General features: G+C 49.2%; 1 protein-coding gene across 1 annotated transcript; it reads left to right on the top strand.

The window, feature by feature from the left end:
* Positions 1-2,200: 2,200 nt before the first annotated feature.
* On the top strand, positions 2,201-14,111 carry CLDN1 (claudin 1). The gene is made up of 4 exons (XM_030028881.2): positions 2,201-2,515; positions 10,791-10,955; positions 11,446-11,530; positions 12,030-14,111. The coding sequence occupies exons 1-4, from the start codon at positions 2,293-2,295 to the stop codon at positions 12,190-12,192; spliced, it is 636 nt and encodes a 211-aa protein (XP_029884741.1). The 5' UTR covers positions 2,201-2,292; the 3' UTR covers positions 12,193-14,111.
* Positions 14,112-16,262: the final 2,151 nt, after the last annotated feature.

The raw sequence follows: 16,262 nt of genomic DNA, 5'->3' as shown, positions 1-16,262 counted from the left end.
AGTAAGGAGCTGCCTGATCTGTCTAGGGGGGTGGCAGGAGGGTCAGTAGAGGGCTGAGTCAGTTCAGCATTCTGAAGCACCTGGGAACACTGCACATTCCTTTGCTGATGGACATTATCAGACTGATATGACTACCCAGACATCAGTGATCAAATCCAGACACTCCTAACCCTGCTCTCAGGTTCGCATGGGTTTCTGCCCTGCCTTTTCATCAGGCAAGGAGTTGTTCCTCCCAGGGACCAGCTCCAACAGCCAGTAGCATGCTCATTTCTCTACTCTCTGTAGCAGAGTTCTTGATGAATATGCAGAGAGATGCATTTACTTTGTTATCTCTGCATTGCCAAAGAAAACTTTGCTGCTTTCCTCTTCTTCACTCCCAAAGCTGTAAAACTGGAGTCCACAGAGACCCAGTAAAACACCATTTCTTCAGCTGCAGATTCACAGCTCCCTAATTCCTTCAAAAGTGAAAAAGGACATGACTGGAAAAGTTTGCTACCAGGTAACTAGGATGGATTTCATCACACCAGCGCTGCTGCCGGGACGTTGGGGACCGGCAGCCACAAGTGTTTTCAGAGCAAACCAGCCTTGCTTTGTCTCTGCCCGGTGTGGGGAGATTGCAGTTGCTTTTCTCCCCTTTGACCCCCCAACCCCCCCCCCCCCCCCCCCCCCCCCCCCCCCCCCCCCCCCCCCCCCCCCCCCGGCATTGCGCAGGACTGGTCAGGTAATCACGGGTCTGTTTGTTTGTCTGTTTGCAAATCTCAGGAAGCAGCTCCAGCAAAATCTCCTAAGTCATCAGAATGCAGCAAACCACGGTGTCAAAACAATACAATCCCATCTCTACCTCCAGCAGGACCTTTATCAGTAATTATCACCTGTTTATCTCACAGCCTGGGATTACAGCAGGTCCAGGCTGAACGTCCCCTCCATCCAGCCCGTGGTGAAGGCAGGCAGCACCACCCAGACCATGCTGTGTGCTCCCAGGGCCCTCTGAAGGAGACAGTATTTCCTCACTCTGCCTATTCTGAGTCCAGATCTGTCAATATTCAAATATTCACGTAGGAGAAAGGGACACTATAGTAACTGGACAAATACACGCCCGAGAAAGAGGACACTCCTTCCTGGTCTGTAATCCCCTTGTTCAATAACCTTCACTGGGCTCACTGAAGCATTCAAAAATCAAAACTTCTCTTTTAAGAGAGACCCAGTAATGCAAAGATGTACAGCTTATCATCCTTTTTAAAATGGTATATTCAAAAGTTTGGATTTATGGTCCTGGCAGCGTTTGTACATGGTTGATGAGTGTTTGCTCAGCTGCCTCTTTGAAAGCCCTTTAAAATCATAGTACTGATAATTTCTGTGACTTCTCTATTGCTTCCTCTGCAGCAGTGTATCCCCACGTGTGCTGCGTGCCCAGGGAGCCCGGCAGTGAGTCTGACAGGCGGGCACTGCCCCCGCCGCCCTTGCCTTGCACTGGGGGCACTGGGGTGGGCTGGGGAAGGTGGGTCACGCAGACACCAGCAGGACGGGTGGGACTGGCACAGCCCGATCTTCACCTTTCCCGTCCGATGTGCTGGCTCAGGGAGGGTGTCTTCGCCGAAAAGGGAAGTTTATAGCTCCGGCTGGTAAAGGACGGCAAGAGGCAGCAAGACCCAAGGAAGGTGAGTGTGGGTTCATGCTCTCAGGGCCCCCACCTCTACAAGGAGGGAGACCCACGAGCACAACCAGGGCACCCTTTGGAGGTGCCAAAACCTGCAAGAGTGCCAAAGCATCCCCTGGCACGCCCCGTGGGGGACAGAAAGGACAGTCCCGCCAGCCGCTTCTCCAGAGGGACCGAGGGGGAGGGTGGGCCCCAGGGGCTGCGAGTCGGGGCGAAACCCTGAAGGAGGGGGGTCACTCCCCGGGGGCGGGGGGGGCATTCTGGTGGCCCCCTCCCCGCGGCGATATCGACATCACCCCCGACGCTGCGGCCCGAGGGGAAGGAAGGAAGGAAGGAAGGAAGGAAGGAAGGAAGGAAGGAAGGAAGGAAGGGGGGGGACGGACGGACGGGACAGCATCGGCCAGGGCGGGCCCCCCCGCTTCCCCGCGGAGGAAGGCGGGTGGGTGCGAGGGGCCGCGTCCCACCGCGGAAAAGCCCGCGGGGGCGGGGCGGGGCCGCGGCCGCCAGGGGGCGCCCTTTGCGCGGCTTTAAAAGCTGCGCGGGGCGGCGCGCGGGCGGCAGTGCGGTGCGCGGAGCTGGTCGTGCTCTCCCGCTCCCCTCGCAGCGACCCGCCGCCGGCCCGGCTCCGCGCAGACATGGCCAGCGGGGGCCTGCAGCTCCTGGGCTTCGTGCTGGCCTTCCTGGGCTGGATCGGCATCATCATCAGCACCGCCATGCCCCAGTGGAAGATGGCATCCTACGCGGGGGACAACATCGTCACGGCCCAGGCGCTCTACGAGGGGCTGTGGATGTCGTGCGCCATGCAGAGCACGGGGCAGATCCAGTGCAAGGTGTTCGACTCGCTGCTCAAACTGGAGAGTAAGTTGGGGCTGGGGGATGCGGGCGTTGGCATGCCCGTCCTGTTGGGGCTGGGGGTGGCCGTCCCGTCGGGGTCATCCCCTGCGCCCCAGTGCCCGTCCCGGCGGGGCTGAGGGTGCCGGTCCCGCGGGGTCATATACCAGCACGCTGGTGCCGGTCGTGTCGGGGGTCGGGCTGAAGTGCTGGGACCGGGGGTGTTGGTCCTGTCGCCCCCGCCCCGCCTCGCCCAGCGCCTGTCCCGCTGGGGGTGCCGGTGCCGTCGGGTCTCAAGGTCTCTGTCCCGTTGGAGCTACGCCGCCTGTCCCTTCGGGGTTGAAGGTGCAGGGCTCGAGGTCACCCATCGTCCCGTCGGGGCTCAGGTGCGTGTCCTCTTGGGGCTCCCGCGGTGGCGTTCCCCGCCGGGGCTGAGGGTCACTCCCCCGGTGACCGTCCTTCGGGCCAGCCGGGGCTCTGCGGCGCCCGCTGAAGCGCATCCCGCGGCGGTACCGCCTCTCCGGGCGGGGGGGCTCGGCGGGGCAGTACCCGGGGGGGAGATGGAGGCGTCCCGCAGCCCTTGCCCGCACGGCGGCTGCCCGTACCCCCAAAAAACGTCCCGGGAGGGGAAGGGTCAGATGCTCCACTTGTGTTCAGGAAAGCGCGGTGTTCGCGAACAAGAGTTTTTGGCTGTAGAAGTTCAGAGGGGGACTGCCTTCGTTGGGCATGGCTCAGCAGGAAGCGAAGTTCATCAGCGGTGCTGAAGTGGTCTTTTCGAGCACGGATCCTTTTTGCCTTTGAGTGTTTTGGTCTTTTGTTCTCTGGGAAAGTCGCTTCTACTCCCGCGGGGCTTTTAAGCAAAGGGCTGGCAGGTGAGCTGGACTGTAGCCCAGGTACCGCTGCCCGTAGTTTTTAGGCAGACCAGTACCTCACGGTAATCTCTAGGTCTCTTATCTTGTCCTGGGATGGCAAAACCATGTCATGCATGCAGGATCTGCAGCCTGGCTTGCTGGGGCGTCACTCGGGGCCGTCACGCGGAGCTGGAGCCCCAGTGAGGGCTGTTTCTAGAGCGCTGGAGCATATAACTTATGCTGACACCTAAAGGGTTAAAAAAATCATCCCTTCTCAAGATCCCTCCCTTCATCCCGAGTTCAGTAGTGTCCTCGAACACCTTCATCCCTCTCCCTCCCTAATTAATAAAATAATAATTGCCACCTTGGTCACCTTCTCTTTCCCAACGGAACGAGCAGGCAATTCCACACAAACCGGGGGCCATTGGGAGTATCCCCGCCTTAGATTGCCACCAACCCTTCCTGTGTGTCACGTAGTGAAGCCGGACACCCCAGGCCCCACCTTCATTGCTAGCCCACATCAATCACTCTTGCTCCCTTGCCCCGAACGTCCGTGGACCCTAGAGCCGGCAGAGGCGCAAACTCCTCCCTGCAGGAGTGCGGTGCACCCACTAGCACTAACAGGGTGCAAGGTTGTGGATAATCAGGGCTGGGCTAAGCACACAGTCTGGGGTGGTTTGAGTAGTAATTATGTATAAGCTCAGCTTCAAGCCTCTTATCTCGCACTGGGGGTGGGGGGTGAAGACGCCAGCAGTGTTGAGGAATCTCCAGCCACCCCCTGGGTGGGTTGCGAAAGGTAAACTTGCCTCGGGGGCTGTGTGGCTGCAGCCCATTGTGCTGTAAATGAGACCTGCCCTCAGAATCAGATGCGGAGCCTGGCTTGAACAGACTCCTAAAAACCTGCCTCGGGACCTCCAGACCTGGCCCATTCATGGCTGAGCAGCTGAAAACCAGCTGCTCCCCTCACCTTTGTCCTGCAAACAATAAGGGCTCTTCTCTTCCAGGGCTACGGGGGAGGGAGGTGTGAGGTGCCAGGGACAGAGGCTGAGCTGTTAGTGGCCTTTTGTGCTCTTACAGAGCCCCTGGCCTTGCAGGGCACGCTTGCCTGAAAATTCCCAGGAAGCCCAAGAAATACAGAAATCGCAGGGGATGTTTTCCTCGTTGGGAAAGTCGGTGAGGGCTGGCTAAAGGAATCCTTGCTCTTTCAGTACCCAAGCTCGCTTACGTTGCCCCTTTCCCGCTTCAAAGTGGATCATGCCTAGGGACATACACGTTCTCTGCTGTTTTCCCTGCCTGGTCTCCCTTCAGGATCTTATAACCAAGTAGGCTTGGGCAGGGACCGGCAGTGCTGCTGTGGGTGGAGGTGTGAAAAAAAAAGCCATTTATACCCCATTCAGCAGCCGCACCCTGGGACAGGTGCAGCTGTGCGGTAAGAGTTCCCTTACTGCATTCATTTATGTCAGGGTGAAGGTGGTACAGCTATGTGGGCAGAAAAACTTCTGCCTGGCCACGCTTTCCTGCCAGAGTTTCATATGCCCTGAATGCTCTGAGCCACATGTCAGAGCCTCATGCACAGATGGGAGAGGCTCAGATCTGTAATTACCTTGTCTCTATAGAAAGGACTGAGCCTCCTCGCACCTGTAGTAATTCATGGTTGTGGGAATGCCGGAAAGCTTTGCCAGCAAGCTTTTGCACATCTGTAGCTATTGCCATTCTTCTAGATGTGTCAGTGTTTGGCTGCTTGGACTGATGCTGCATGTCGAAGATGGGATTGGTACAAGCTGATAAGCACTGCTAGCCAACTGAGGGGCCTCCAGTTTCCCGTGTGGCCACACTGCTGGAGTGCACCCATGCTGGCACTTCTCCCGCAGCTGCGTTCAGCTGAGGGCTTATGTCAGTGCTCCTATTCAAGCAATAGAAAGGCTGCGTTTTGCGTTTTGCTGGCTTACGTGAAAAGCAGTGCGTGGCCACATGCAGACATAGAGGCAACAAAAGCCACCCTTGCAACAAGGCTTTGTTGAACAGCCTCAGCATTGTTCTTGTAGCCCTCCAGCATCGTCCATGGAGCTTAGCTGAGCTTTGTCCTCCTCCGGGGTCTCAGGGGGATGGCCTCAGACAGGAGGGAGAAGGGCTCCTGGTACCTGTCTCTGGAAGCTTTCAGGCCCACCTAACCATACTCATGTTCAGAACAGAGGTTGTTCTGGGTCCTGTCTAGGCTGTTTTAGCTGAAGATACTCATCACCCTGTTTGGTTTTGCTGGGAGAGGTTCTGTGCTTGAGACAAGCTGAGACTCATCTATCACCAAACCTAGTACATCCACAATGAGCCTTTGTGCCTGAGCCCAGAAAATAAACAAGGGTTTGGATGCCCTCTGGGTCAAACAGCACCACTGAAATGTGAAATCTTCCCTCCTACATCTTTAGAACCTCGGCTGAGCCTGTTCCAGGAGCTGGGGAAGGAGATGGGTGGGGGAAGGAAGGGTTCATGCTTAGGTTACTCCTGTTCTGACATGATGGTGGGGTAGTTGGGAGGGTGGGCCAGGGAGGGACAAAGCTATAGTACAAGGGACAAATGTGTCCAAATAGTTCGTCACCTCTCCATCTTTGGATCTGGAGTAAGCTGGTAGAACCTGCTGGTATCCGTGTTTTTCATGTGGGTGAAGGGTTAATTTTCTCCCATATTTCTCAATCCCTGTTCCTTCCTCATGAAAATCATGATCGAGTGATAAAACAGTCTCACTTGTGCCATGCTTTGAGAAGGTAGAGAGTTACTTGGAATGCCACCGAGGCTGTTCCTGTGCTGTGCCGTGTTGTGTCTGCAAGAGGGGATGGGAGTCTGTTGCAATACACTGGCTTTATTGCTCTACAAGCAGCTTCTAAGCAGCTTTAGTAGCTAGTGTTACTATGTGTTACTAAATCTCTTGGTGAGGGAATTTCCAGGCCTCGTGGGAAAACAGGCTGCCCAGGTCTCCTCTGACCAGGAATCTGGAAATGGTGGTACTGTGTGTTGCCTGTCTTACCAGCAAGCTTTCTCTGCTGTTTGGGTGACTGCAGGAGGGCATTAAACATTATTTGCTTTGTGGTAGGCAGAGTACAAGGCCACCTACTGAACTTGCCTCTTTTGCACTGGACATGCAGTGAGGACTTCCCAGCCTTCCCATTTTAGCAAGAAACATGACCCTGTCTGAGTCTGCGTTCTGCCCAGATTCCTCTGTACAGTCTTCTAGACTGTGGGGAGGTGCTTTGAAGGAGTCCAGACTATCTGATGGTGATGGGTGTGCAGGGTCTTTTCAGGGGCTGGTAAGGGGGTTGAAAGCCTCCAAGCCATTAGCAGGCTCTCCAGTCCAGCCAGAATGACTGCAAAGTGGGAGATGTTTGCTGGCTACCTCTGAAGCTGGTTTTGCTTGCTCGGATCTTCATTCCCTTGCCTGCTGCACAAAAGTAACTTTCTCATGCTGGCAGGGCAGGACAGCAGGATCTTGGATCCCACTGCTTTCAGGAGATTCAGCATTCATGAAACTCCAGTGGCAAGGCTTTGAAGGCTGCTGATTTCTCTTGGAGGTGGGCAGTGTAGCACGCTTCCTACACTACAGGGGTACTTGTAACTCCTGGGCAGCTTCCCGGGTAGAGATTAGAGGGAGCAGTGCAGCATCTGTTTCACCTGTATTCCGTCATCACTTGATTGCATGGAGGCCCATGGGAAGGGAAGGAAAAGTCCATAATTTAAATACAAACAAGGCAGTCAATGAGCATCTTTATCAGACAATAATCTGCACACAGAGCCATTACAGCACTTTGGCATTACAAACAGGCATTACAAAAATCCTATGGCACTTTCTCAACAGCTTTTCTATAATGTAGATGACATAAATGGAATAAATAAGGAATTGTGATGACAGAAAAACATCAAACATATGCTGGTGAAGTCCTATGTTTTTATAACTAAGTGATTGCCAGCAATTACTTCTGTGTTGGGTAACGATAGTGGTGGGAAGAAGAAAGTCTTATGTAGGCTTCTGATAAACTGCATCATGTAGTCTGTGTCCAAACCCACTAACAATAAGTCAGAATTGTTTGTTAGCATGTTTTTTAAAAAGTGGCTTTCATTATGCAAAACGCATGTGAGCTGCTGTGCCATTTTTGTGGATTTACACAGGATTTTATGGCTTGCAGAATTCACTTTTGTTATTAACAATTTTCAGTAGTTTTTAAGTCTCTGTTCTTCAGTACTTGCTGCTTTCTTGCTATATAAGCTTTTCAGGCCGGGTCTCTCATTACTAATCAGCAATAAAAGGGCTTGGCTTCCAAGTCAATAGGGGTTTATATTGACAAAACACTGTTGCCATCTGACAGCTGTTGTTTGGTGCCAGGCCAGTTTGTTTTTCCTTGTACAGGACTGTTTTTCCCCAAGGTCTCCTGAGACTGGCCAGGCTTTCTGATAGCCTGGTGTATCTTGTGGAAGGCTACAAGCATGAGGCTACAAGCATTGGGCTACCTGTTCCTGTTGGCGAGACAGTTGCAGCAGCAAGGAGAGTGGGGGAAATCCTGTTTATAATATGATAAAAGTTGTAAAGTTAAATGGCTGTAGAGTACTTCTACTTTTTATTGATAGCCAGTCCTGTTTAGCAGGTTAAGACAATATTATACTTATATCACTTGGGATTTTTAAAGCACCTGAAAAGGCCCATGTGAACAACAGAACTATTATTAAACTGGATTTCTCAGCCTCTGGATGTGTAGCTTTCATTGACAACATGGTTGTTAATGTGTACATAATAACTAATAGCTTGTATGATGATTAACCGCAGTCAATGTACTGCACACATTGCAAAAGTGGTAGGAAGACAAAAGCGCTGTCTCCCAGTGTGTACTATGAGCACAGGGCAGCCAGGCTGCGTAGAGGGGAGGATGGTTGGCTAACAGAGTCATGTCACACTAAAACTTCTTGGGATAAACAAATGGACAGTCTGTTCTGCAAATGCTCCAACCTGTTTTTCTGTCCTACTGCAAGCTTCCTACATGCTTAGAGCCATGTGTAAGGGAGGGGGTGAGGACACCAGGAGATGTCCCTCCAGGGTCTGCTGCTGAAAGCAGGCAGCCCTGGGAAATACAATGCTGCTTTTTGTTCAGCTGCTTCTGCAAAGCTGTCATGGCGTGCATCCAGTTAATACTTGTACATCTTGAGATTTTAGCAGGTTTCATAGCTAGGTTTTATAAGGTCATAGAAACTTTTTTCAAGCGTCTTCCTGTGTTTGTCCTTTAGTACCGCATCTGAAGGTGAGAGGTCTCTTCCCACCCTTATAACTAGTTTTCTAGTTGAGATAACATTTCCTATTTTCAGGTTCATGAAAGAACTCTTTCAAAACCTTCTCCTGTAAAGTAATTTCTTCTGCAGCAAGACTAAGACCAACTTAGCGTAGACTCGATGAAACAGATTTGGTACCTCTGCAGAAAATGTCCTTTCCCATGCAAAGTATGAACTAGTGTTCAGCCATCGGCCTCTCCAGAGCTGCTGCTGTAATGCGCAATTTGGTCTTAAATGTATGGCAGTTGAATTGTTTGCCTGGGTGGTAACCTGTCACCTGAAGTCTTTCTGAAATCTGCCATAACTTTTGTAAACTAGAAATTGTATTTTGTATGCAGTCTCTGACATTGGAGATAAATCTCTTAAAAATGTGTTTGGATAATGCAGTTGTGATTTATGCTAAACTGATAAATGGCTTTGCAAATAGGTTTCTGCAATTGATGCAGCAGATGGGTTTTCATTAACACCTGGGTGGTGCAGAGGTGTGTCACTTTTCCCCTTTGAAGGAAGTGAGATGACATTTAGCCAAGCTGATTGTGGGATTTTTCCCAAGAAAGCCAAGACTCTTCTTAAGAAAGTGTGTCACTTCCTATTGCTCTGAATATTACCTTTTTATTGCATTGTTTTTAAGTGGTTTCATAGTTATTTACAGAACAATGAGGTGGTGTGTGTAGAAGCAGATATGGATCTGTTTTAAAGCAGTACTAGAGCCTGGTAGCCTGTTGTTGGTGTGGGTCACAAGAATTTTAAGAAGCTGTAGAGGATAGGTGTGTGGCTGTGCTACCCTCCTGGCCGGCATCAGATTTGAACTCCTGTCTGTGTTTCAGGTTGAGCCAAAGAGCCTGTTATTGTAGCATAGACTCTGCTGGGTTCTCCATACCAGTGCTGACTGATGAGTTTGCAGGTGCTCTGTTGTAGGCTTTAATCTTGCAGCTGCAGTTGTCCAAGCTTGAAGTGCTTTGCAGAGCTCTAGCAGAATGCAGCCAGTGTGCTTTCTGAGGGGTGAGCTCCAGACTTGGGAACAGATTCTGGTGATACTTTGCTAAAACTGTACATGTGTCACTGCTAGATAACTTTCTGTGTCAGGGGACACTTTTGCCTTGGTTACAGCATGCTCCTGGGAGCTTGTTCCCTTGATTAACCAGCCCTGTTTGTTCCCAGATCTTAACAGGACTGTATATTAAAATCCATGCTGTTCAAACAAACCTGACTTGCCAGGCAATAAAGCTCAGGCTCTTATTTCACTGCTATTCAGGTGTTTTGTCACCTGATTTTTTTCAGTAATGACTTTATTTATATAATTTTCTTTCTCCATTGGTATCAAGAAAATCTGAATTCAGTAGCCCATGTACTTAGGGTTAGTGTGTCTATGCTTTCAGATGAATCAACAGAAAACCAAATCTTGGATAAAGTACGTTGAGGCTGTCTGCTGACAACCCAGGCGAATACAACCCTTTGCTGCAGGAAGCATTACTCCCTGCTCCAATTCTTCAAAAGTGCAAGAGGCTCTTAAAACATTTGAATATCTTTTGAGTCTAATAAGCTAAATATTTTTGGTAGAACAACAACCCCTATTTTTCACTTGGCTGGGAAAATCCTGTTTCTGTTGCAATTGTATTTTTGTACCCTCAGGGACTCTCAAACTGAGGATCTAACACAAAAATATTTAAATCAGCACTGAAGTATTTGTATAAAAGACAGGTTTTGGAAGTGTTGAGCAATAACGGGGCCTTGCTGTCTGCTGTGGGACTATTCATATGTATGGCACTATTCATATTAAAACATGTGCCTAAACGCTTTGTCAAGGTAGAGCCTAAATCTGAATACTTCTTTTGATAAACAGATAAGTCCTTCTAACTGGGATTCAAATGATCAAGGAACAAAAGATGTCTGAGGGCAATTCCCAGGTCATTTCCTGCAAAAAGCTGCATGCCCTTGTTTTGCCATGCATTTTAGAAGAGGCTGAGAGTCCTCTGATCCTGATGCATCACAGTCTCGGGGAGCTTAAAGCTAAAAAAGAATGTCTTGCTTGGTTGTATCCTGTGTAAGAGGGGGCAGAGTATTTTGACACATGATTACTAAGCCCAGTAATTTGAATTTGTATCTTGAGTTTTCTTTGTGGTAACTCAAATCCTAATGTCTTTTAGGCAGTCTGCAGGCCACTCGGGCTTTGATGGTGGCTGCAATACTCCTGGGCCTTGTTGCTGTATTTGTTGCTGTGACTGGCATGAAATGCATGAAGTGCATGGAAGATGACCAGGTGAAGAAAATGCGGATGGCTGTCTTCGGTGGGGTCATCTTCATCATTGCAGGTTGGTAACATACAGATGTGTTTAGTGTTAAATGTGCCATTTCCTAAACGGCATTTATCCCGCATAGCGTGCCAGAGGACAGGGGAGGGCTTGCTGTCATTGCTGCAAGAGCATTTTGGGCTGGGAATTCCCTAGCAGACTTTGGCACAGTAGCTGCTGACTATCCGAGGCATCATATGGGTCTCTTGGCACTAGCGTTATATTTTCTATATGGACTGCATGCCTTTTGTCTCTATTAGCAGAGCTGAGTTTGACCCGTACATCCTGCTTCAGTGAAAGGCTGTCAGCAGTCCTGCTTTTGGTGCAATGTAACTGTGGGTGACCTCAAATCCTTTCTTAATTTTTCTCCCAACCAGCACTAACAGCTCAGAACTTCCCAGGGTAGCAGCAGCTCAGCATTGTTCCAGATGCTGCTTCTGTTACACTTATTTTTGCAGTGATTTTACTGATTGTTTCTTAAGTCATGACATTGTGTTCCCTTCGTGTGCAGGTTTGGCAGCGCTGGTGGCCACATCGTGGTTTGGCAACAGAGTGGCTCGGGCCTTTTATGACCCTTTCACCCCCGTCAATGCCAGGTACTCACCCATTTGATATAACACTATAGTATAGCATGACAAATGCTCACAGGGCTTAGTTTTGAGTAGCAGTGGCTCAAAACAAAGAAGGGAATTTCCTGAGCTAGCTGGGTTGGCTTCAAACTGTGCAGAAAGAGCATTAGGACCAGATCTCATCATCCATGTGGCTTTGTTTTAAGGCAGCATCACTGCCAGAGCCCTAACTGCTGTGACTTCTGCAATTTTCCTCCACTAGATGCTTAAGTCCTGGTTTGCACAGAGCTTGGCTCTGCTGCAGCTGCGCAGGGTGGGCTAACAGACTGGACTAACCCAGTGTACAAAGCGCTGGGTTTTGAGGGTCACCCTGGTCTCAGGCTGCTCCAAACTGCTGCCTTGCAGGAAGCCACTTCCACCCCTAATAACCCAATTTCAGCTCCCTTCTGCTTTGCGTGAACATGCTAACACTGTCATCCAGAGGCACTACTTGTAGTATTCACCTTCTTCCTTCTTTCTCCCCCAGATACGAGTTTGGATCAGCTCTATTCATAGGCTGGGCAGCTGCTTCTCTGGCCATGCTGGGGGGAGCCTTCCTCTGCTGCTCCTGTCCACGGAGAGAAACTTCGTATCCACCCACCCGAGGCTATCCAAAAAATGCCCCCTCCACAGGGAAGGATTATGTATAATGAAACAAAGAAGAGGAGCCACCAGCACTGGTAGTGAAAGCATTTTGGAGAGGACACTACAATGCCACTGTCCTGAGCAGAGTTCAGACTCTAGGTTCTGCCTTCCTCTTCTCCCAAAAATGTGTATATTTTTGTAATCCTCTTTGCTACTGGACATCTCCTTTCTCTCCCAGCCCATGGAGGAAGGCTAGCCTCGGTTCATAGGTATTGCCACTGGAAAGATGAAACCTCCAAGCTTGGGTTAAGTTTAGTATTTGGGAGTAAAAGGGAAAAAGATACTGTTTTTTAGATGGATGTTGGTGCTTTTTTTTTAGTTGTTTTTTAAAAAAAATAGATGGTAACAATTCAGTCCCATATCCCATTAAGTTAGAGCCCAGTGTGGTGTGTGTAGAAATTAAAGGAACATATATTATATACAAAGTGATGAAAGCAATATCTTAAGGGGAAACATAATTTTAGGGAAAAGATTTTACATGTAGGAATGTTTTGAGGAGATCTAAAATGCTCTTGTACTGTCTTATTGGCATCTTCATCACCCTCCTTTCTGTGTAGATTGGCATGGCAAATGGTCAGACACAATTAAATTGCTGTGACTTAAATTGAAATCCGTAACTGTCCATGCATGTGCTGTTGGCCAAGAGAAGATGCAGCGTAAGGTGGCTCGGCTTAACTGTGTGTCATCACTCTTTTGACAAGATCTTGTAAGTTGATTGTGTCTGAGCAAAAGGCTGCAAAATTGTGACTACAGAGATTAGCAGACTCCCAAAGCAGCTGCAGGTTTCCCTGGTGCTGGGGAAGAGCTAAAGAAAAACGACTGCCTTCTGTTTTCACTGGGTGTCTCTGGTGGGGCTGTTGCTGCTGTTCCTTAGACACCAAGTGCTGCCAGTGCTTGTTTCTCTGTGTTCCCACCCTAGTACCTAACTGAGCTTGAAGCTTTATCCCCTTGTGTGTGTTACAGGCCAGCTTTTAACAAACACTCTCTTCTTCCCTTAAGTCTTTCTCATTTGGCCTTAGCTACTGATCTTAGTTTGCCTTATGCAGCTAAATGTGTTAAACCAAACTGAATGCACTGCTGCTCCCTGATGTTTCCCCAAGGATACCTCACATGCTGCCATTTGATCCTGTCTCTTTTTTTCTTGTAAACAATTTCAGTGATGATATGAAGGCAAATTCCAAGGAAACTGACCCAAAGGTTATGGCATTTTCTTTTAATTCAAGTTCACCAAAGAGGAAGAAACTAGCATTTTAAAGATAAAGCCATCCTTGCATATTAAGTCATACCTTTTTTAAAAAAAAAAATGCAGCTTATGAAAGGTTCCCACCCCTTCCTCTGAAACACCCAGTGAGCCACTTGGTGTTTAGTCAAACACTGGCTGAGGTTGACTGGAGTGAAGTCTCGTAATTCCTAGAAGAATGGTACCAGTTCTCCAAAGCTCAACCTTGCTTTTTCTACAGAAGGAAACTGGTTGCTTCTGACCTGGCTTTATAATCATGTATGTGTTCACAGGCATCAGATTTCTTGATTTCCTTCTGTAGATGGGGAGAGCCTCTGGGGCTGAGCTATGTACAACCATGGCATTGGTGGTTTGTATAAGCCTTGCACCTCTGTTTGACCTGACTCTGCAACATAAAGTTACTAAAAGAAACCAAGAGAGCATTTGCTTCAGGCTTGAGTTGATGTTGGCCTGTACTTGGAGCTGGGTCATGTGGCTTCCACTTCTCCATGGGGAATTGCCTGTGCACAGCAGCTGCCTCATGAGACCTCGTCTTAGGAGGTGGCGGCTCAGGTCACATTAAAGAGCTGCTGAAGTCTATGCTTTTGTATTTGCATTAACCCTGAGCCAGGGAGCAGACGCTTGTATTGGGAACTTGTATAAAGTGTTTAAACAATTTCAATAAATGGACTTTTTTAAGGAAAATCAGACTGCATTACTTCATTTCTTGGTTTTGAGCAGAACTTGGACAGTGTGCGTGGAAGAGAAGAGGGGGCTTGGTCTTTTGGGAGCCTGCCTGCTAGCATGGAGCCTGTTTAGCTGTGTGTATCTGTAGCAGACATAGGTGGGGACAGATCTTCTGCGGTGAGTCAGGCGGTTGTGGCCTCTGGCAGAAACTCACCCAGTAATCTGCTACGATTGCAGCCCAGGAACCAGAAGGTCTGCTCCTCGGCAAGGCAGGCTGCACCCTGGGTGGAGCAGGAAGGGGCAGCGGGAGGGCGGATGGCTCCCTTGCAGGGGAGTGGGAGCTGCAGGAATGGGGAAGGGATGGGGTGTGGAGCCAGGGTGCTCCCGGGAGAGATGCTCTGTGTTTCAGCCGTGCTTTGCTCTCTGTAGCTTTATCCGGGGCAGGGTATGTGCAGGCTGTGGCTATCTGCGTGAGATGCTCTGCCTCTGGAGCAGGAAGAGACCTGCTGATCTATATGTGTCTCTTAAAAACTCTTATGTACAGTTCCTTGATGTTCCTGGGTTAACAGGATCATGAAGAGATGGGCCCTGGGAGGATCCATCTCACTCTAAAGCCTCTGCGGGAGGTTATTGTGCTTCTCCCGGCTGTAACAATGAGCACAACTGGTCAGGTGTACTTTTTTTGCAGGCCAGGTAGAGAATGGTTCCAGCTGGGGATGGTATCTTTGAACCTGCACTGATACCTCCCCAGGGTAGCAAGGCTCTATCCCCCATGTCCCTGCCTGGCCTAGAAAACTTTTTCCATTCACCAGGGCTCTTGTGTTCATCCCTTTCATATTTTCAAGTACCTCTGATGAGAGGCAAACTTTTATTTATAATATTAAGGTCAGTCAAGGAGCTGCCTCCTCTACTCCCTCTCTCTCCAAGGGCTGTTTGCTTTTGTAATTACAAACAAAAGGAATAGAGCTAATTAGGCCTTGTAAAGCTGGCAGAGCAAAACAGCCAGGCATGTGGCTGGCTGAGTGAGCTTGCAGTGCCTGGAGCAGACTGGTTGCCTGGCATAGTTTGGGGTCTATGGTCATTCTTATTCCAACCTGTCAATTAGTCAAGGATTTCCATTGAGATTAATTTTTTCCCATGTTTTTGTGCTCACTCCCTCTCCAAGGACTTTTGCAAGTTCCACGCTGAAGTTTCCTGAGAAGTAAGGTCCTGGACAGGAAAACAGGGAAGGATAGCAATCCCACCTGTAAAACAGTCAGTAGGACTTATCAGCTGCTGGCAAATATAGGCCACTGTAGGAGACACAGATCTGTGTGTGAGACTGGCACAGAAGAAACAGCCAGAGGCTACCTTGTTTGTTTCCTGTACGCTTAGTTTGACAAAATTCACAGCTGAACTTTCATTTGGATAGGGCTTGTGGATTGCCAGCAGGCTGGCTGGAAAGCCAAGGGTGAAGTTTGGGGGTAAACAATCTCATGGTTTACAATCCTAATTCCAGTGCAGTAGTGACAAGGGGCAGCATCTCCTCTCTTACTATCCAGAGATGGGGACTGAAACTTGGAGGGCTGATATCCCAAGAAATGACCCTGGCCAGTTAAGACAACTCTCCCTTCACCCTGCTTGGGAGGGAGCTTTCCAATGCTTTTTTCCTGCCCTTCATGTACGATCATGCAATTCCTCTTGGCCATGTTTTCCACATCTCTTTGGCCATCTCTGCTGTAGGTTTCATAGGAAAGGAGTAACATGGGTTGAAAGTTGGGGGAGAGGTTCCCACTGGATTTCAATCCTTGCATGTGACTGACATTTCTGCTGCTAAAGCCATCTTGCAATGAAATGATGGCATTTGTCTGTACAGACAATGGGAACTTTGACTGCTTCTTGGCATCTTCTTCTACACCATATTTATTATTCACATGGTGCCAGAGCTGTGTATACTATGCAGGGAACTTCACTGTCAGTGGGAATTATATGCTCATTTATATTGCTTAGATATTTCAAAGAAGTAAGAGAGCTCAAGATGTTTTTGGAATAGCATCAGCCTGTTGGATTTCTTGGCTTCTCCAACTCAATAATTTTTAAGAAACCCTCTGTGCTAATGCCTTTATTAGATTCAGCTTCTGATTTACGCTTGAGCTTCTTATAATAAATCTGCCTTTGTTTTCTGTACTG

The sequence above is a fragment of the Aquila chrysaetos genome, chromosome 10 (genome assembly GCF_900496995.4).
Source record: "Aquila chrysaetos chrysaetos chromosome 10, bAquChr1.4, whole genome shotgun sequence".
Taxonomy (NCBI): Eukaryota; Metazoa; Chordata; class Aves; order Accipitriformes; family Accipitridae; genus Aquila; species Aquila chrysaetos.
The sequence above is the reverse complement of the archived record's forward strand: the minus strand, read 5'-3'. Positions and strand labels throughout refer to the sequence as shown.